Source organism: Mandrillus leucophaeus, unplaced genomic scaffold (assembly GCF_000951045.1).
Source record: "Mandrillus leucophaeus isolate KB7577 unplaced genomic scaffold, Mleu.le_1.0 Scaffold1282, whole genome shotgun sequence".
In the NCBI taxonomy this organism is placed as follows: Eukaryota; Metazoa; Chordata; class Mammalia; order Primates; family Cercopithecidae; genus Mandrillus; species Mandrillus leucophaeus.
In genome coordinates this window covers 279,548-300,622 of record NW_012101232.1, presented here as the reverse complement: position 1 = coordinate 300,622, position 21,075 = coordinate 279,548, and the positions used below count along the sequence as shown (strand labels likewise).

At 41.6% G+C, this 21,075-nt stretch overlaps 1 protein-coding gene across 1 annotated transcript in view; it reads right to left on the bottom strand.

Annotated features, from left to right (window-relative positions):
- The window catches only part of SPIDR (scaffolding protein involved in DNA repair), a 385,066-nt gene that overhangs the window by 134,710 nt on the left and 229,281 nt on the right, over window positions 1-21,075 (bottom strand). The window contains exons 5-6 of the mRNA XM_011972298.1: window positions 18,973-19,168; window positions 15,960-16,210 (exon numbers count right to left, since the gene is read on the bottom strand). Of these exons, the coding sequence (XP_011827688.1) occupies window positions 15,960-16,210; window positions 18,973-19,168 (447 nt within the window). The remainder of the gene's footprint in view (window positions 1-15,959; window positions 16,211-18,972; window positions 19,169-21,075) is intronic.

Here is a 21,075-nt window from a genome sequence, read left to right as displayed (position 1 = left end):
AGGGGGGAGGGATTGCATTGGGATTTATACGTGATGTAAAAGACAAGTTGATGTGTGCAGCACAGCAACATGGCACAAGTATACATATGTAACAAACGTGCACGTTATGCACATGTACCCTAGAACTTAAAGTATAATAATAATAATAAAAAAAAAAGAAAAGAGTCAGTCACAAAAAAATAAAAATAAAAATAAAAATAAAAATAAATTAAAACTTTTGTGTATCAAAGGACACTATCAAGAAAGTGAAAAGACAACCTACAGGATGGGAGGAAAATTTCACAAATCATGTATTTGATTGGGGTCTTATATCCACAATATATAAAAAGAGAACTCTTACAGAAATGCAAATCAAAACGGCAATCAGATACCATCTCATGCCAGTCAGAATGGCAATTATTAAAACGTCAAGAAGCAACAGATGCTGGCGAGGCTGTGGAGAAACAGGAACACTGTTACACTGTTGGTGGGAATATCAATTAGTTTAACCTTTGTGGAAGGCAGTGTGGTGGTTGAAAGACCTAGAACCAGAAATAGCATTTGACTCAGCAATCTCATTACTGGGTATATACCCGAAGGAATATAAATCATTCTATTATGAAGATAAATGCATGCATATGTTCACTGCAGCGTTATTCACAAAAGCAAAAACATAGAATCAACCCAAATGCCCACCAATGATAGACTGGATAAAGCAAATATGGTGCATATACACTATGGAATACTATGCAGCCATGAAAAGGAACGAGATCAGCTGGGTACGGTGGCTTACGCCTGTAATTCCAGCACTTTGGGAGGCCGAGGTGAGTGGATCAAGAGGTCAGGATATCAAGACCATCCTGGCCAACATGGTGAAACCCCGTCTCCACTAACATACAAAAATATTAACCAGGCGTGGTGGCGCATGTCTGTAGTCCCAGCTACTTGGGAGGCTGAGGCAGGAGAACTGCTTGAACCCAGGAGGCAGAGGTTGCAGTGAGCCAAGATCACACCACCACTCCAGCCTGGCAACAGAGCGAGACTCCATCTAAAAAGAAAAAAAAAAAAAAAGGAACAAGATCATGTCCTTTGCAGGGACATGGATGGAGCTGGGAGCCATTATCCCCAGCAGAGTATCACAGGAACAGAAAACCAAACACCACATGTTCTCACTTACAAGTGGGAGCTGAACAATGAGAACTTGTGGACACAGGGAAGGGAACACACACTGGGGCCTGTATGGGGTAGGGAGTGGGGAAAGGGAGAGCCTGAGGATAAATAGCTAATGCATGTGTGGCTTAACACCCAGGTTATGGGTTGACAGGTGCAGCAAACTACCATGGCACACATTTACCTATGTAACACATCTTGCACATGTAACTTGTAACTTAAAATAAAATAAAATAAAAAGAGAAAACTCTTACAACTCGACAATAAAAATACAACACAATTTTAAAAAGAGTAAAAGACTTGAAAAATCATTTCTCCATAGTAGATACGCAAACGGACAACAAGCACATGAAAAGAAGCTTATCATCAGTCATTAGAGAGATGTGAATCAAAGCCACAGTGAGATACCACTTCACACCCATTAGGATTGTTATGGTTACGAAAAGAAAACAAGTGCTGGCGAGGATGTGGAGAAATTGCACCCCTGGTGAAAATTTAAAATGATGTAGCCACTGTGGAAAACAGTATGGTGGTTCCTCAAAAAGTTAAACATAGAATTAACATATAACCCAGTAACTTACTCCTAGGCATATCTACACCAACAGAAATGAAAACAGATGTCCACAGAAAAACTTCTGTGCAGAAGTTCATAGCAACATTATTCATAAAAGCCAAAAAGTGAAAACAACACAAATGTCCATAAACTGATGAATGCATAAAATGTGATATATCTATACAACAGAATATTATTCAGCCATAAAAAGAAATGAAGTACTGGCACATGCTACAGAATGGATGAGCCTTGAAAACATTATCCCAAGTTTAAGATGCCAGACACAAAAGGTCAGATGTTGTATCATTCCATTTATATGAAATATTCAGAACAGACAAATACACAGAAACAGAAAGCAGACTGGTAGCTACAACGGGCTGGGTAAGGGGTTAGTCGGGAGGGACTGCTTAATATGTACAGGATTTCCTTTGGTGTGATTAAACTGTTTTGGAATGATATAGCGTTGGTAGTTGTACAACATTGTGAATGTGCTACCACTGAATTACACACTTCAAAATGGTCAATTTTATGTTAATTTTATCTCAATAAATAAATAAATATAAGTTAATGCATACATGCACATAAAATTCACATGGTTCTACCAGGCATTCCGGGAGCCTGCCGCATAGCATCCATTTCCTCCATGGTGGCAGTGACTGGAAACAGTCTCTTCTTATGGAAGCTTCCAGGTAGTGTATAAAGGGGACACATATGAACACATATATGTAAATGGACATACTTAGTGTTTTTTACCACAACATTAACAGAGCATACTCTGACCAGGCAGAGGTGATAGATGAGTCATAGCTGTCACAAGGCCTAAAAGTCACAGTGCTTACAGGTACGTGGCTTCATCGTTGCCCCTCGGCTCCTTGGGTTATACTCTCCCCAATTTTCCACCCAAACATAAAGCAGAGACCAGATATTATTATTTAGGAAGCACCTGGAAGAAGTTCAAAACTGAAACATAAAAGTAAATTACCAGATAATGCCTTTATTGTCTGCCATTAGGAATGACACTTTCTCCCAAATACGCGGTAGCTCTTGAACATATATCATTTCAGGAAATCTTGTTCTAGCCTTTTCTGGAGAGAAGATGATGCAACCATGAGCTGAGTACAAACCAGAATTAAGTTCAAAAATTTTCAAGACAAGATTTCCTGGTATCCTTGATGTCACTGCAGTTTCCCACTTTTCCATAGCTCTTGAGGAGATGGGTCCTCAGAGATGTTCAGCTTCTCCTCATTCAATGTCTGCGGGATTCCAGGGTAGCCAGGGTTCTATTTAACTTACCTGTATGCAAAGACTCGAAGTACAAAGCTGAATAAGCCACTTTTGAAGTTGTCCAAAAATCTGATTTCATTGGGAGGCATCAAGAAGATTTTGACATTTATTTCACTCTTCTTCCCACTCCATAGCATGCTTATAATCTAGTCCTCTCTTGTTCCCTCCTCTAGGAGCTGTAGACAACCTGCATTGAGATTCCACACCAAAGATAGGAAGGGTGGTCTTGCACTTACGGGAAACCAGGTGGCAGGCCAGGTACGTGTGGAGGGCCTCACACAGTTGCCTTGAGATACAGATACCAGAGGCCTGTGGAGTCTCTCCCCACAAGCTACCTCTGGACGACTCAGTTCTCCTTTTTTGTTTAATTCAAATGATGAGTTCCTTCCTCTCAGGTAATTTTATTTCATTCGATGTTAAATGTCATATTTTAATTCTTCTATCATCTGCCTGTGGTTGTTTAATTTTTGCTTGAACTTTTAGTTCTACATTAATTGTAATAAATGCTTTAAAACCCTTACATCATTATCCACTGAATTCTCTATTTTCTTTTTTTTTTTGAGATGGAGTCTCACTCTGTTGCCCAGGCTGGGGTGCAGTGGCGCCATCTCGGCTCACTGTAAGCTCCACCTCCCGGGTTCACGCCATTCTCCTACCTCAGCCTCCCAAGTAGCTGGAACTACAGGTGCCCCCCCACCACACCTGGCTAATTTTTTGTATTTTTAGTAAAGACAGGGTTTCACTGTGTTAGCCAGGATGGTCTCAATCTGACCTCATGATCTGCCCGTCTTGGCCTCCCAAAGTGCTCGGATTACAGGCGTGAGACACCGAGCCCAGCTTCTATTTTCTTTATAAACATCTTCACCCAAGACCTGCCCTTGTTCCTCCCCTGCCACTTCCCTAAGTGTCCCTCCTTGTGCTGTTCCCTATTTGTTTATACTGACTGAACATTCTTCAGGGACCTTGGTTCCCAGTGTCTCATCCTCTATCTGATTGGAACATACATCACCTCTGTCCCAAAGCAGAGTATTCCTGGCAAGTTCTACCTCACTGGCCTCGTCAATCTCCTTAGACAAACAACAACATTTGTAGTACAACTCCATGGACTGGTTCATCCTGAGAAGAGAAGGGGAGCCACAACCTCACCCCACCTTCTTAGCTGCTCAATCAGCCATTGCTGTTTCCCATCAACACATACTTGCTGGGTGTCTACTGCATTCATGGTCCAGTACCAAAACCAGATGAGTCACAGCCCCTGACCTCCGAGGGCTTATTTATGGTTAAATGAGACAACTGAAGTAAAGAAAACACATAGAGCTTATTTTGAAGGCAATGACAAGTATCAGTGCAATGTTGAATACCTGGTTGTTAGTCTCATTATATAATCAAGCATCTGTCACTCTCTTTTGTATCTGTGCAAATAAATGTGAAAGTTCAGACCATTTATAATACCAGTGCCAGAGCAGCAAGTGAGGAAGAAACAAGGGCATCTGTTCATGTACAACCCTCTCTCCTGGGAAGACGGTGTCCAACCCAAGAATTGCTCTGCAGGATTTTTGCTCCAGTTCCCTGTGGAGAAGGAGCTGAGCTGGCTCAAGCCACTGAGAACTGTGGAGCCAAGAAATCAGCATAACAAGGGTGAGCCTACCAAACCTGCCAGCTGGCTGCACCAAATGCTCTGGGTCTAGCAGCAGCTGGGAGAGAGGGCAGAGTAGGTCATTTGACAGAAGCAAAAGGGGAGGAGAGGGGCAGCAAGGTGTGGTGGCTCAGCTGGAGGAGGAAGTCAAGTTGGGTCAGGCTTGATCTCGCCCTGTCTCTGCTTCTTGCCCACAGAGGCACGTGGCACTGTGTGCTTGCCTCTGGCCACCCCTGAAGACTCTGCCAGGCTGTGTGCTGTCTCCCATAGCTCTTCTCTGTGCCATCATCTCAGCAAAGCACACTCCAGAGCTGCAATCTGACTCACAGGGAAGTTCTAGTGTGATCACAGTGCTGCTCCAGATTGCAGCTGCAGGAATGGGGTGGGGGTATGGTGGGAAGAGTGGGGAGACTGTTCCAGGTCTCCAGCCTCTTTCAGGAACAAAAGTTTCCAGAGAAAGGAGGTCAGAACTAGGGAGGAAAAAATTCCATGCCTTTTATATAGGGCCACCTTGAAATCCTTCTTGTTCTTGATGGATGACAGGTGCTGGAAAATCACCATGGCCAGGTTAAGATGCAAACTTAGAATGGTGGTTACACATACCATGACTGAATATGAATCTGGAAAATTACTCTTGCTGTTTTCATTCTATTATCAAAACTTCATAATTGTCTGTACTCATATCCCCAGGCTGTTGCCATTCCATTTCATTTTTTCCTTCAAGTCTATCACTGGTTTAATATATAGAAAAAAAGAGCATGGAAACTTTCACTGCAGTTTTCATATTATCCATAAGTTTACCAAGAAAGTTATTCAATGTGTGTAGCCATAAATGAGAACATAGGTCAAATAATATAGGTTGATATTATCAAGTGTTTAAAGAGCATGAACATACTACTTTCATATTATTTACACTTCTAACTCTACTCTGAAACTTTTACTGTTTCAATCAGATAGCTGTGTAACACAACACTAGATCAATAAAATGATAAAAGTTAAAAGAGACAAAGGGTGGAGAAATGGATCAATTTTCTGCTACCTACAAGGGAAGAAATGCTATGCACACAAAGACATAACAGTGCAAACTGTAACAAATGCCAAAAATAAGATATATATTTAAATAAAACATAAAGACTACTATTAGTACTAAACATAATCTTTAACCACAAGGAGGGTCCAACCCACGATGTTGGACCATACACACAAATTAACTCAAAATGGATCACAGACCAAAATATAAGGGCAAAAGCTATAAAATTCTTGGAAGAAAACATAGAAGTATGTTTGCATAACCTTGGATTCACCAATGGTTTCTTAGATATGACCCTGAAAACACAAGCAATAATAACAAAAATGATAAATTGGACATTGTCAAAATGATAAATCTTTGTGTTTCAAAGGACACTATCAAAAAAGTGAAAAACTCCACAGAATGGGAAAAAATATTTGCAAATGATAAAGGACTTATACAGAGAACTCTTACAATTCAACAACAAAAAATAACCCAACTTCAAAAATAGGCAAAGGACTTGAAAGACATTTCTCTAAAGAAGATACATGAACAGCCAATAGTCTATGAAAAGACGCTCAACCAGGTGCAGTGGCTCACACCTGTAATCCCAGCACTTTGGGAGGCTGAGGCAGGCAGATGATGAGGTCAAGATATTGAGACCATCCAGGCCAACATGGCAAAACTCTGTCTCTACTAAAAATACAAAAAATTAGCTGGGCATGGTAGCGTGCACCTGTAGTCCCAGCTACTTGGGAGGCTGAGGCAGAAGAATCGCTTGAACCTGGGAGGCGGAGGTTGCAGTGAGCCGAGATCGTGCCACTGCATGCCGCCCTGGCGACAGAGCGAGACTCCGTCTCAAAAAAAAAAAGATGCTCAACATTGCTAGTCATCAGGAAATGCAAATCAAAGCCACAATGAGATACTCACTTCAGACACAAGTGGATGGCTACAATAAAAAATACAACAATAACAAATTTTGGAGTGGATGTGGAGAAAGTGGAACCCTGGTATATTTTACATTGCTGATGGGAATGTAAAATCGTGTAGCCACGTTGGAAAATACTGTGGCAGTCCCTCAGAAAATCAAACATAGAGTTACCTTATGACTCAGCAATTCCATGCCTAGATATATATTCAGGAGAAATGAAAATATATCCACACAAAAAACTTGTATGCGGATATTCATAGTAGCACTATTCATGTTAATCATAAAGTGGAAACAACTCAGGTGTGCATCAACTCAAAAGAGAAATAAAATATGGTATATTCACAGATAATGGATAAACCTTAAAAATATTATGCTAGGTAAAAGAAGCCAGTCACAAAAGATTTGTGATTCTACTTATATGAAGTATCCAGAATAAGCAAATCTGTAGAGACAAAAAGTAGATAAGTGGTTGCCAGGGGCTGGGAAGAATTGGGAATTGGCAGTCAATTGGTATGGGGTTTCTTTTTGAGGTTGCAGAAAGTTCTAATTTCATATTATAGTCATGATTGCACAAGTCTGTAATTACAATAAACATAACTGAATTGTACACTTTAAATAAATGAATTTTATGGGATATGAATTATGTATCAATAAAGCTCTTTAAAAATGTGATAGAGATAAGATAGATTCCTTCGGGTCCCCATGAGTCAAGTTCCAATTTCTAGATCTCTCTGTGTATACATGACAGAACCATAAACACCAGACTGTAATTCCATGGGTTCCGATATGTCTTTATTCTTACAGTAAGTCGGCATGTGGACAGGAAGAATGGCAAAGAATATAAAGGGTCTGGATGTCAATTAGTAGAATAAGCAGTAGTAAGACTAATTCTACTACTAGAATTAGCCTTTGTGTATGTTTGGACAGTGGAGAAAGACTCTTGGATCAAGCTTACTAGATTCCTTTTGAAAATTTTGGACCACCTTTTCAGGTAGTCAAAATGGTTGACTACCTTTTCAAAAGGAATTTAGTAAGCTTGATGCAAGAATCTTTTTCCACTGTCCAAACACTCACAAAGGCTAAGGCCCCTAATCATCACATCCACGATCTACCAGTGCATGTTCCTCATTAGGCTTTAATATTGAGCCAGGGCTGAGAAGAAACAATGTCAAATGGCCCTGGATATCATAAGGACTGACAATAACTGTTTTAGAGAGGAAACAAACAAAGGTTAAGAAGAGATGGGCAGCTGAGATTAAAAGGTTTATTTAAGACTCATGGACACAGAACTAATAATTAAGGGATGATTTAAATGAATTGAATGAGCACAGGTAAGAACAAACCTAAGGCATGGGCTATGGCATCAGTTATAAGGACATGCAAAAAAAAAAAAAATGATACTCTGCACTCACAATCTTTCACATTACAATAAAAAAATTCAAATCATTGAAAAGGAACAATTCGAACTTTTCTACAACAGGAAGAAGCAAAGAGACTTCAGAAATAAAGCAAGTATGAGTGACAACAACCACCTTACGAAAATGTGATGCTAAGCAGATGGATGAACAGTCATTCCACCAACTCTGGCAGTATGTGGTGGTACATAAAAGAAAAGCAGGTGAAATGGTTCCCTGTGTTGTTGACGAGGGAACTGCCTTCCCTTCAGGCTCTTCAACCGTAGACAGGGATATGCCACTGTTACAGAGAAGGAATGTATGCCACCCTATCTCAATACAGAGAAAAGGAGGCAGAGTCAAGAATATCTCCCAACTGTTTAGCGGGAAGAAAAGTAAGGTTCACAAGCAGGGAGAAGAGCTGTATTCACCCAACAGGACACAGCAGGTGAGCACACAGCTGGGGAATCAATGTGTCACAGCTGACCAGCTTTTCAAAAGGAGTCTAGTAAGCTTGATCCAAGAGTTTCTTCACTGTCCAAACACATGCAAAGCCTAATGCCCCTAATCATCACATCCATGATCTACTAGTGCATGTTCCTCGTTTGGCCTTAATCTGAACCATTCTCACCATCAGGAGTTTGGGATCTTTATTTGTTTTTTTGTTTGTTTCTTTGAGATGGAGTCTCACTCGGTCACCCAGGCTGGAGTGCAGTGGTGCGATCTCAGCTCACTGCAAGCTCCACCTCCTGGATTCACACCATTCTCCTGTCTCAGCCTCCCCAGTAGCTGGGACTACAGGTGCCCACCACCATGCCTGGCTATTTTTTTTTTTTTTTGTATTTTTAGTAAAGATGGGGTTTCATCGTGTTAGCCAGAATGGTCTCGATCTCTTGACCTCGTGATCCGCCCACCTCGGCCTCCCAAAGTGCTGGGATTACAGGCATGAGCCACCGTGCCTGGATGGGATCTTTATTTGTTTAATGCTCTGGACAAAGTAAAAAAATTTCCAACCACAATATCAGCACCATTCAACACTGGCCCCAGCATTAAGGCAGTTTTCTGCAATATATTTATTCCAGAGGAACTTCCATATCTCCATCATTTAGATAGCGGTGGTCATACTTCACATACAAATTTACACAAATGCTTCTTTTCCAAAGTAAATGGGCATCAACTCCTATTTGATGGCAGTGGTAGGGGTAGAGGTGGGGAATGAGGTGGCCAAAAGTATAGAAATAAAAATCACCTTCAAGCAAGCTTCCTCAGCAGCCAGATGGCAGACTCAGTACCAACACTGACTGCAGATTTGTAAAGGAATAGCTTATCTTTGCTTAGTTCAAGTTTGTATTATTGTAGCAATGCTCTTTACCACTATTTTTTTAAGCATCTATGCTTGCTGTTAAAGAGGGAGTGAGCTGCTTTTTACTGAGTACTTGTCATATGGGAAGCATCCCGCTGAGTACTTCACATACATCATCCCAATCAGTCCTCACCATCAGTCTGCATTATAGTATTATAATACCAGTTTCACGGACAAGGAAACACAATTTGCCCCAGTCTCCCTGCTAAATGTCCTGTCACCAGTGAACCCACACCAGTCTGATTCCAGACTTTTTGTCCTTTCCATTAAACCACCGGTCTCAATGCATTTTTAAAAGAAAAATGGTACCTGCATACACATTAGGAAACAAGAGACAGAATGCCCTCATTCCAGTTCTGTTGTTCTATGTAAATTTGGATATTGTCATCCCCTTGTGCATCAAGAAAACATTTATTATCCAAGCCTGTTCCTCCTCTGGCATCCCACCCACTCTACTCTGCTAAGTGAGCTTCTGCGCTCACTGTTCCCTACACCTCCTGCTCATGAAGTGACCCAGCAACTCCTCCCAAATCTGGGGCACAGGTTTTCAATGCCCACTTTATTAGACTTTGCAGTACTATGGGTCCCCTCCCACATGGAAGCACCATCCTGAGCGCTTGCCACCAGTTCTGGTTTCCTCTTGCTTCACCAGCCCAGCCTCCTCTATCTCCTCAGCGGGCTCCTCTTCTACCTGCTTTCCAATGCAAGAGGACCTTGGAGCTGAATGCCTGCTTCTTTCTTTCTTCTTTCCTTTGTCTCTACTGTTTCCCTAAAGTGACCTCCTCCACAGCCCTGGTTGTAGACTCAGCTGTGACAGGACACTGCTGCCTTGCACTCACAGCCATTAGTGCCTTTGGAGCTTGGCACCATAAACAAACATAACCTGCTAACATCCACAAACAAAATGAATGAACATACAAAGATACATAGTGACCAGACACAAGCTGAGAGCCCCCAAACATTTATGTCCAATCTAAAACCTTCTGGGTGTAAGGTATGTATGTCCAGCTTTCTCACAGGACATCTGTTCTTGGATGTCTCATAGGAATCTCAAACTTAGTAGGCACAGACTGCATTCTCAAGCTTTCTTCCAGACCTGCTCTCACTGTAGTTTTTCTCATCTCAGCAAATGGGAACATCCTTCAACTAAATAACTCAAGCTGAGGCTCGCTCTCTGAATATTCCCTTCTACTTTGCTCCTCCCCCAACCAATCCATTATGAAGCCATCACACACATCTAGAACACGGACCTTTTCTCTAGCTCTGGCAAAGCCACAGGAGACTCAGGAACCCACCAGTCCTCTCTGACCTGGACTATGGCAGTAGCTGCTTCCTGGGTCTCTCTGCTTTCACTGGGCCCTGGCCCATGTGCCCATCCTACTAAACCCTTGATAGCTAAAGCTGACTTTCAAGCGGGTCAATCTCATTCTTGATCAGTGGGCAGCCACAGCAGACACTGCAGCTCCTGCACATGGTCCACTAGGCTGTGGCCAGTTTCCTGCCTGGGATCTCTTGCTGGCCCGCGCAGCATGGTCATGCTGGCATCTCCCTCCTGTCCAAGAGCTTTTCAAAGGTATTCTCTCTTCTGTGAGCAATTCTCTTTCATCTTCTCTTTACCTAACACCTAAACTTAAAGAGTACTGCCTTAGAACACCATCTTTGAACCCTCTAAACTAAATTATGTACGTTCTCCTTTGTGCCCTATTTTTTTTCTCACCAGGGCACTTATTGCAACTTGTAATCATAAATGCATTTGTTGTAAATTATTTTGTGTGGAATCTCCCACTAGGACTATGCTCTAGGAACACAGAGACAATGTCTGGTTTTGTCAACCACTGCAGGCCCAGGACCTGGTCCAGGGCATGGTGGATTTTTTTTTCCTTAGTGAAAAGAAGGAATAAATACACAACATGAAAACAAAGAAAAGGCCAAAAGACCAAAAACAGGAGTAAAACATCAAGGTATGGAAAAAGGAAAATGTGCTTTTTTTCTGAGTCCAGCTCAGTGAATTTCTCCAGCTTTTTGTCTGAAGACACAACTATTTAGCAAGTTCTGTCCTCTTGCAAAGGACTAACTCTCCACTTTAAAATATTTCTGCAATGAAGGGCAAGAAAGAATTTGCATCTCTAAAGGATAAAGATTACATTACTTGGTCAGGTATGGTGGCTCACGCCTGTAGTCCTAGTACTTTGGGAGGCCAAGGCGGGTGGATCACTTGAGGTCAGGAGTTCAAGACCAGCCTGGCCAACATGGTGAAACCCCGTCTCTACTAAAAAAAAAAAATATTAGCTGGGTGTGGTGGCACGTGCCTGTGGTTCCAACTACTTGGGGGCTGAGGTGGAAGGACTGCTTGAGCTCAGGAGGTTGAGGCTGCAATAAGCCATGATTGCTCCGCTGCACTCCAGCCTAGGCAACAGAGCAAGACCATGTTTAAAAAACAAACAAACAAACAAAAAGTACTGGTCCCTAGGTTAAATATGTCAAGAAGAAAGGAAGAGAATGTTTTAGAAAGGGAGAAAGAAAGGTGATGTCTGCTGACAATCACCATGGGCTTGGAGTGAGGTAATATGGTCTGGACCTGCACCACCAGGACACAGAGAATCACTAAGGAATCATCACTTTCTCTCTTTGCCTCAGTTTTTGTTATAAATTACCTCAACGGCCAGTGCTCCCTTTCTCTTAAAAAAAAAAAAAATGCCTATGGCTTTATTAGTCATGCCTTAATCTAACGATCATTCAACATGTAGTGGATCTATAAAAAAGGTGTGTTTGGGCTTTGAACAGACTGCCTATTCTGTGGTTAGGGAGTGCCTTCTGCATCAGTTTTTTGTTACCTTTGATTTTAGTGATTTATAAAACTTAAGTTTGCGTTGGTTACTCTGACTTACAACACCTTGAGAAACCTCACAGAAATGTTTTCATTAACAGCTCAAGTTAAAGGAAGTCATCCAGAAGAACAATGGACAGGGGACTCTAACATATTATATTTCTGAAATGTAAAGTCTATTTCTGATAATGTTTCACAGTGCAGAGGACATGAACCTTTTGAGAGAATCTATCTGACCCTGAACAGGACTAGCTGCTTCAAAAAATTTTCTTTTAATTTCAAGGTTGGCAGTAATTGAGCTGTCAGCTTTCAGAAGATAAGCTGTTACTGGTGTCAGAAAAGTGACACTGCCTGAGAACTGGGAACAGACTGAGATTGACACCTATGATCAAGGTGCAAAGTAAACTTAGACAGAAATTAATTGCAGGGTTTTATCAGCAACCACCTGACTTGGGCTGGGAAGGGGCAACTATTGTGGCAAACAAATCTGCCATAAGATACCTTCGTTTCTTTTCACCCAGGTTTAATTTCTTCTCACACGGTAATTTCTGGACTTCACAGAAAATACACAGTAATCAAGGTTGTCTTTGAGTTTACTAATAGCTTGAAAGATCTCTGGGGTAGAGCAGATAATGACAAGAGCTCAAGAAAAGCCATTCTGAAAAACAAGGAGACCAGACTTAGAGCTGCCTTTAGTTGGAAGGGGTCACTGCTTATGCAATTTTCCTTCTGTGTGTGCTGGGCTGATGAGTCTGTACTAGCTAAGCCCAAGTTTGTCTATCCTGTGGGACCCACAGAGTGTTCCATATGTCATCTCTGATCAGAAAGCTGAAAGCAGGAATCACAGGCAGAAAATCTTCCAGGCTACACATCTGCATCTTCTAATAATGTTCGTGCTACATGTACATGTATAAAAAACTGCCTTAGAATGCATACTGCTGTGTCTTGAAGGCAGATACATTCTCTAAGTTTTTCTTTCTAAATATATTAGCAAACAATTAGTAGTGAATAAAGTACAGTTTTACTTCTATATTAATTTGATATATAAACTAGAGAGCCTGATCATCATCACAGCAAAATAATCTAGAAAATATTAATGATCAGATCATCTTGTACCCAAAGACATCTCAGCAGCCCTGTCCTCAAACTCAAGGCCAACGCTATGGCCCTTAGTTCAAAAGTTCATCTTTGTACACAGTCCAACCAAGTCTCCCCAGGGCAAGGCACCTGCACTTCTGCTGCCCTGGACAACTTGACCCTGGGTCAGCCTTAATCTAAACACGGCTTGGTTCTAACTCAATTTTCTCCCTTTTCTTTTCGAGACAGAGTCTTGCTCTGTCCCCAGGCTGGAATGCAGTGGCACGATCTCGGCTCACTGCAACCTCCACCTCCTGGGTTCAAGCGATTCTTCTGCCTCAGTCTCCAGAGTAGCTGGGACTACAGGTGCGCACCACCATGGCCGGCTAATTTTTGTATTTTTAGTAGAGACAGGGTTTCACCATGTTGGCCAGGGTGGTCTAGATCTCCCGACCTCGAGATCCGCCTGCCTCGGCCTCCCAAAGTGCTGGAATTACAGGCATGAGCCACTGCGCCCGGCCTCTCCCTTTTCTTTTAAACTCTAACACTCTACAACCATGTCATCTGGGATTCTATATCCCATTGCATTTTTCTTTGTGTCCACCTGTGTCAGCAGTGAGATCCTCCTTGAGGCTCCGTTTCCTCATCTGCAAAGTGGGAATAATATTACCTAGCTTCAATATTGTACAATCTCCGATGTGCTACAGAAAATGCATCACACAGAATGCATATTCATTAACTCTGAATAACTGGATGTTGTTTTCTTGTTTTTGAAGTTCATGCCTGGCCTTCTTTCAATCTACCACCAGCATATTCTCATTGGATATGTCACCACATGTATTCCAAAGTACAACTCCAAAGCATTCACAATGCCACTCACATTGGTAGCATTTCACCAGATTTTAGCTTCTAGTTTTTCTCTCTTTGCTAAACAAGTAAAACCACCACCACTGGAGGACCTAGAGGGACAGTCTTCATAACGTGCATTGGCTGTGATTAGTCAGAGGAAGCAACCACACCGTCAGTTTCGTCGTTCCTTCTCATCAGGGTGATTCAGTTCCCCACTGTCTCTGTTTCCTCGTCCCCTTGGAGTGTGTGGTCTATGTGCTGAAATGAGGAAGCTCTACCAAGTTCCTCATTGCCAAGGTAACTAGTATTCCCTTCTTCAAAACCTAACACTGGATGTGTCATTAAAAAGGCCAAGCAAAACAAAAACACAAAACAAAAACCTATGTCTGATGTGTAGCTGTCTTAGAAAATTCTATATAAATTTACCACAGATTTAGGGCAAAGGGTGCAAGACTGGTCTATATTTATAAGCCATGATAAAGACCTTAAAACTGATTTCATGGATTTCACAAACATACATATTCCAAAAAAGAATCATTTTTTTTTTCTGTAATTCCAAAAGAAACATTCTCCAACTCTAGACCTCAAGGTGACTTTCTGAAATTCATAGTATTTTCAAATAAAGTGCCTCCACTTGAAGATTATTCATAATTCACATAGGAGCGTAGGTATCCTGTTTCTCTCTCTGGCATCAGAAGGCAGTGTTACGACACGATGATTGCTTTGTCTTTATGTTAGAGATGTGGTCTTGCCATCTTGCTTTGTCCAGGGTGGTCTCAAACTCCTGGGCTCAAGTGACCTGCCTGCCTAGGGCTCCTCCCAAAGTGCTGGGATTATAGGTGCTAGCAACCATGCCCGGCCAGGATGATTGTTAATTACTGTTTCTTCAGTATGTGTTTTCTTATTAATAGTTAAACAAAACTGATGAAGTAGCATCTATACCTTTAATTTCTATTCTGTTGGAAATCCATCTTACTTCCTTGAGGGCAATTATCATTGCCAGAGATAACTTCAAAAGGCTATGCCAGGCTGGGCGTGGTGGTTCACGCCAGTAATATCAGCACTTTGGGGGGCTGAGGCGGGTGGATCACTTGAGGCCAGGAACTTGAGACCAGCCTGGCCAACGTAGCAAAACCTTGTCTCTACTAAAAATACAAAAATTAGCCAGGCATGGTGGTGCATGCCTGTAATCCCAGCTACTTGGGCACGAGAATCTCTTGAACTCCAGAGGTGGATGTTGCAAAAAGAAAAAAGACTATGCTGAGGCTCTGATGTAAACAAACAAACCTCTCTGTCAGTCATGCGTCTACAGCTATCTGTAAGAACCAACACCAGGAAGGGCCTAAATCTGAGTAAAGACAACATCACTTCTGCTACATTTGTCTGCACTTAACTGCATTGGATGATGCAGACAGACAACATTTACATCATTGCAGAAAGTTCTATTAGGCAGTTCTGATACAGATGGTTTGATACAGTACTCTCTGAAAGCCACAGGTTTACCAATTGCCATTACTTACTCAGGTTTTCAAGACATATAAAACTGGATGTTGCAATGGTCTTTTGAGGTATGACAACCACATGTCTTGGCTTTCCCAGAACAAAACCAATATTTCTTGCATTTGTATGACTTTCAAGAACATGAACCATTAAAGGTAAAAGAAAATGCAGTAAATTTAATTTTTAATAGGACTTTAAAATCAAATAGATAGATAAAATCCTTTATCATACCGTGTAGCCCAAATTTTGATGCAAGGAAAAACAAAAACAGTGCACGTATATGGTGAATGCAGCTAAGAACGTGCTCTGGGAAGAGCCTCCACTTTCTAGAGCACTCTGTCTAAGTGACTCTTCACCCCTGCCCCACACCAGCATCTTGGCACTCACCGAGTTCCAGCTGGGTCTGTGTGTCCTGAGCTGGTCCGCTGCTGACCCCTGGTGCTGTCTCTGCTGGGAAGAGAATACACTCTTTGCACCACCACTCGGACCCCAGCTCCTGGCCATGAGGCAGCTCCCTGGCTTTCCACCACGTCCAGGAGAGAATCCCTTAGGGGAGTGCCGGCTGGGATGTGCTGTTTTGCTTCTTTGTGCCCGTGGGTCGAGGTTGTCCCTGTGGTGGCTACACCACTACACACAACCTGGCCGAGATACATAAAGGGAACAGTTTCAAGACTCACAAAGTTTCAGGTTTGGCTAACAACAAGCAACATGCTGCACACCAAATAATGACATCCTTAAGCAGCCCCCCAGTGGATCTGCACTACACTGAAGTGATGATGAAGATGAAAACAAAGGAACTTGTGGTGTGGGGCTCTGGGCCTGCCAGGTGGCTAAGATTGCAAGCTGAAGGCCAGTGAAAGAACAAGGAGCACAGCAGGATGTCTGCTATACCAGGCAGGTCTTTGAAAACACACAGAAAGTTTTGCTAATAAAATTCATGATAATTCAAGAAATTTTTCTCTTTTGAGGTAAGAATTCCAACAGAACAAACCAGAAATGAAGATAAAAGAATGACTAGGGATACTACAAATGCTTCATTTTATTAAGTTCTTGTATGTGCAATCTCCGAGGCTAAGCATTTTACATACTCACATATTCTCCCAACAACCCCCTACATAATATCACCTGTCATAATAAAACACCACCACTTCCAGAGTGCTTCCTATATATTCCAGGCTTTTAAATTTACATATTAAACATGCTTATCCTCACACAACCACCCAAGAAGATAGATAATATCACACCTCCATTTTACAGATAAGAAAACTGAGACACAGAGACCACGGATCTTGCCCGAGATGACCCAGCAGGAAGTGGCTGAGTTAGGATTTGAACCAGGTCATCTGGTTCCAAAGTTCACACGTTTAACCATTATGCTACAAGTAGTTTCATTATCACTGTTATAGGCCAAAAATGTATCTCATGGGATTAATATTACATAGCTGTTTAAAACTATATGTTAAAACAGTAATGTGCTTTGGGCCATATTTTTTATCTGTTATAATTAAATTGATTAGAGAGTCTTCCTTTTTGCATAATCCTCTCCAGATACTTCTTTTGATAGTCAAAGAGAGATTTTGCTTGACTAGCTGGTACAAAACAGGCTGAAAGTTTGTCTACTTTTCTTTCGTATTCCTCCTCCCTTGATCTGTCAGTCTCAGGAAGCATTCTGCTTAGCGACAACTTATATAACCCAGAGACCTTGAGGCCAGTGCACTGGGAGCCACACGAACATTCAGTGCTTAGGGTGGTCCCAGGGGCGCCCACAGCAAGTGAATTTTAGTAGTTCCCTAAATTCATCTTGGCAAATGATCATGGCTTAGGACCAGTAAAATTGCAAAAAACAACTCCAGCATATAATCTCAAGCTTATGCAGTTCTTTTTATCCCAAGGGATAACAGATATTGTGGAAAAGAAAAATATGATTTTTTAAATAAATAAAGGAGGGTTTTAAAAAATTCTTAGACATTACAAGAATAGAGAAAATGAACGTTGTCAAATACCAGCATGCACTGTATGATGATGTTTCTGTCAACAATGGACAGCATGTTTGACCGTGGTCTCATAAAACTATGATGGAGACGAAAAATTCCTGTTGCCTAGTGATGTATGCACGTTTGTGGTGATGCTGGTGTAAACAAAAGTAGTGTGTTGCCAGCTGCATAAAAGTCTAGCACATCCTGTTATGTATAGTACCTAATATCTGATAATAATAAACAATGTTACCGGCTTATGTATTTACTGTACTATACTTTTAATTGTTATTTTAGAGTGTTCTACATGTTAAAAAACAAGTTACGTGTAAAACATCCTCAGGCAGGTCCTTCAGAAGGTATTTAGAAGAAGGCATTGTTATCCAAGGAGATGACAGCTTCATGCACATTACTGTCCCTCAATACATTCCAGTGGGACAAAATGTGGAGGTGGAAGATGGTGATATTGATGGTCCTGACCCTGTGAAGACCTAGGCTACTGTGTGTGTTTGTATTTTAGTTTACAACAAAGAAGTTTTAAAAGTAAAAAGAAATAAAAAATAAAAACAGAAAAAAGGATATAAAGAAAAAATATTTTTGAATAGCTATTTGTATTTGTGTTGTAAGCTAAGTGCTGCTATAAAGAGTAAAAAAGTTAATGAAAAATTTAAAGTTTATAAAGTTAGAAAGTTACAGTAAATTAAGGTTAAATTATTTATTACTGAAGAAAAAATTTAATTTAGTGTAGTGCAAGTGTTCAGTGTTTATAAAGTCTATAGTAGTGTCTGAGGCCTTCACATGCACTCCGCACTCACTCACTGACTCACCCAGAGCAACTTCCAGTTCTATAGTCTCCATTTATGGTAAATGCCCTATACAGCTGCACCATTTTTTATCTTTTGGACTATATTTTTACTATCCTTTTTCTATGTTTAGATATGTTTACATACACAAGTACTTACCATTGTGTTACAATTGCCTACAGTGTTCAGTAAAGTAACATGCTGTGCAGGTTTGTGGCCTGGGAGCAATCAGCCATACCATATACCCTAAGTGTGTAGTAGGCTGGAACATCTAGGTTTGTGTAAGTGCACTCTTATGATGGTCACACAATGACAAAATCACCTAATGACAAATTTCTCAGAACATATCCCCGTTAAGTGATGCATGACTCTATTTTAATAAATTAGAATAAAGATTAAAGATACATAATTAGAAAGATGAAATACTGTAAAAAGAGCACCACTAAATGCTGAACTGAACTATAATATATTCAGGCATAACAATAAGTTCCTGCAGCATATATACTTGTGGTGGGATTTTTGGAGGGACACAAAAGGTAAACATCTTCACTTACACTGAAGCCCTTCCAAATCCAGTCACTAACATATTACAAGCATAAAACCTTTAAGTCAATAGGAGTTTACCTGGATTTCAGGTGAATTATTTGTTAGACCCTTAATTACAAACATCTGGGCCAAAGAGATGCTTCTTCTTGGAAGGGGTATGTCCGGATAGTACACATCACAAGTTTTTTTTGAATCTTCTTTGGCAACAACTTTCTCACAAAAGTAAGTATTCAGAATAACAGGGCAACTTCCATTTGGAATAATCAGTTTTTGCCTGGAAAAGAGAAAGACATGCAACAGTTTCTTTGCAATATTGGGGTCCCCTCGTGTTCTTGCTAAATCAGGAATGCAAAGAGCAATGACTCGCCTGCTATGGACAGCTAGAGCCAAGCCCACCCACAGAGGCACAGCTGTCCTTCATGCTCCAGCATGGCCGCCAGTAGTCTGACTTCACTGTTCTAGTGAAAGCCCTGTGTCAGGAAGGGATGGAAGAAGGCTAAGTCCCTGGGCTTGGACTTCCTTGTGCCCTCCCAGTATAGCCTCAAGACCCCTCAGGGGGAAATACAGAGGATGAACAAAAACTGTCAACAGCCTCAAAAAAGTGCCCAAACAATGAAATAAAATGTACAAATAAAACCTTCAGACATTTTGACAGCTCTAATCTTTCAAAGAACATACCATTAAATGTCAAAGGAGCATCTACCTTTGCTATCAAACTGACTATAGTTGCTGAATACCTCGTATTTAAGTATTAATGAAAAGGAGTCAGGAAATAGAGCAGACAAAATTCTCCTGGTTCTTCTCAGTCCTTGGACAAGAGAAAACACTTTAATGCCTATTCCTTAAAACATGGTGCTGCTTAGTATTAAGAGAAATTTGGGACTTCTGATTCTGGGAGGATAGAGTATCACACTTTTCCCTATTCCTCTCATTAAGAACAACTAAAATGGCTGACAATATATGTAAAGTAAACATAAGAAGACACCGAGAGGTGGAGAGAAGAGGCAGACAGGCTAAAACCTAGAGACTTTAGGAATGAGGCAGTGGCAAGTTCCTGGGTTTTCTTTCTTTTCTTTCCTTCCTTCCTTCCTTTCTTTCTTTCTTTTTTTTTTGAGACATGGTCTCACTCTGTTATTCAGGCTGGAATGCAGTGGTGTAGTCTCGGCTCACTGAAACCTCTGCCTTTCATTCAAACGATTCCCGTGCCTCAGCTTCCTGAGTAGCTGGAATAACAGGCATGAACCACCAAGCCTAGTTAATTTTTAAATTTTTTTAGTAGAGAGAAGGTTTTGCCATGTTGGCCAGGTTGGTCTCAAACTCCTGACTTCAAGTGATCCATCCGCCCTGGCATCCCAAAGTGCTAGGATTACAGGTGTGAGCCACTGTGCCCAGCTCTGGGTTTTCTTTTTGCCTCGTATATCTCAGGTTTTGAGTTGAAGGAGCCAGCAACCCAGAAACAGCAACAGGTGCTGACAAAAAGCTCTACCAAAGCCTGCTCTCTTTAACCAAGGACCAAGGAACGGGCAGCCTAGAAAGGCAGAAAACTCTTAGATGGTAACTGCTCTACTCTAGGTAAACATCATGGAAAACCTATGACTTGTCCCCATGCATGCTAGCACAGGCCAAGTGAGGACCTGGACTTCCCCCCTCATTGGGCTGTAATGAGAGACCCCAATATCCCAGCTGGGGTATGAGAGAAGGTGGGGCCAAGGAGATGACTTTCTTTTCTTTTTTTTTTTGAGATGGAGTCTTGCTCTGTCGCCCAGCTGGGGGCACGATCTCAGCTCACTGCAACCTCGGCCTCCCGAGTTCAAGCGATTCTCCCACCTCAGCCTCCCAAGTAGCTGGGACTACAGGTGCCCACTATCATGTCCAGCTAATTCTTACATTTTTGTACAGATGGAGTTTCATCATGGTGACCAGGCTGGTCTCAAACTCCTGACCTCAGGTGGTTTGCCCACCTCGGCCTCCCAAAGTGCTGGGATTACAGGTGTGAGCTACCGTGCCTGGAGGACTTTCATCCCCGACAGGCCTGCAATGAGTATTCCCCTCATTGTGACAGTGGAGAGACTACCTGGGGGCCTGGACTTCAACTCCTCCTGACAGTAGTAACCAAGCATCACTCCCTATCCCTCTGGGGTGGTGCCAGAGGAAGCGTGGCAGAGAATCAGGATTTTTACC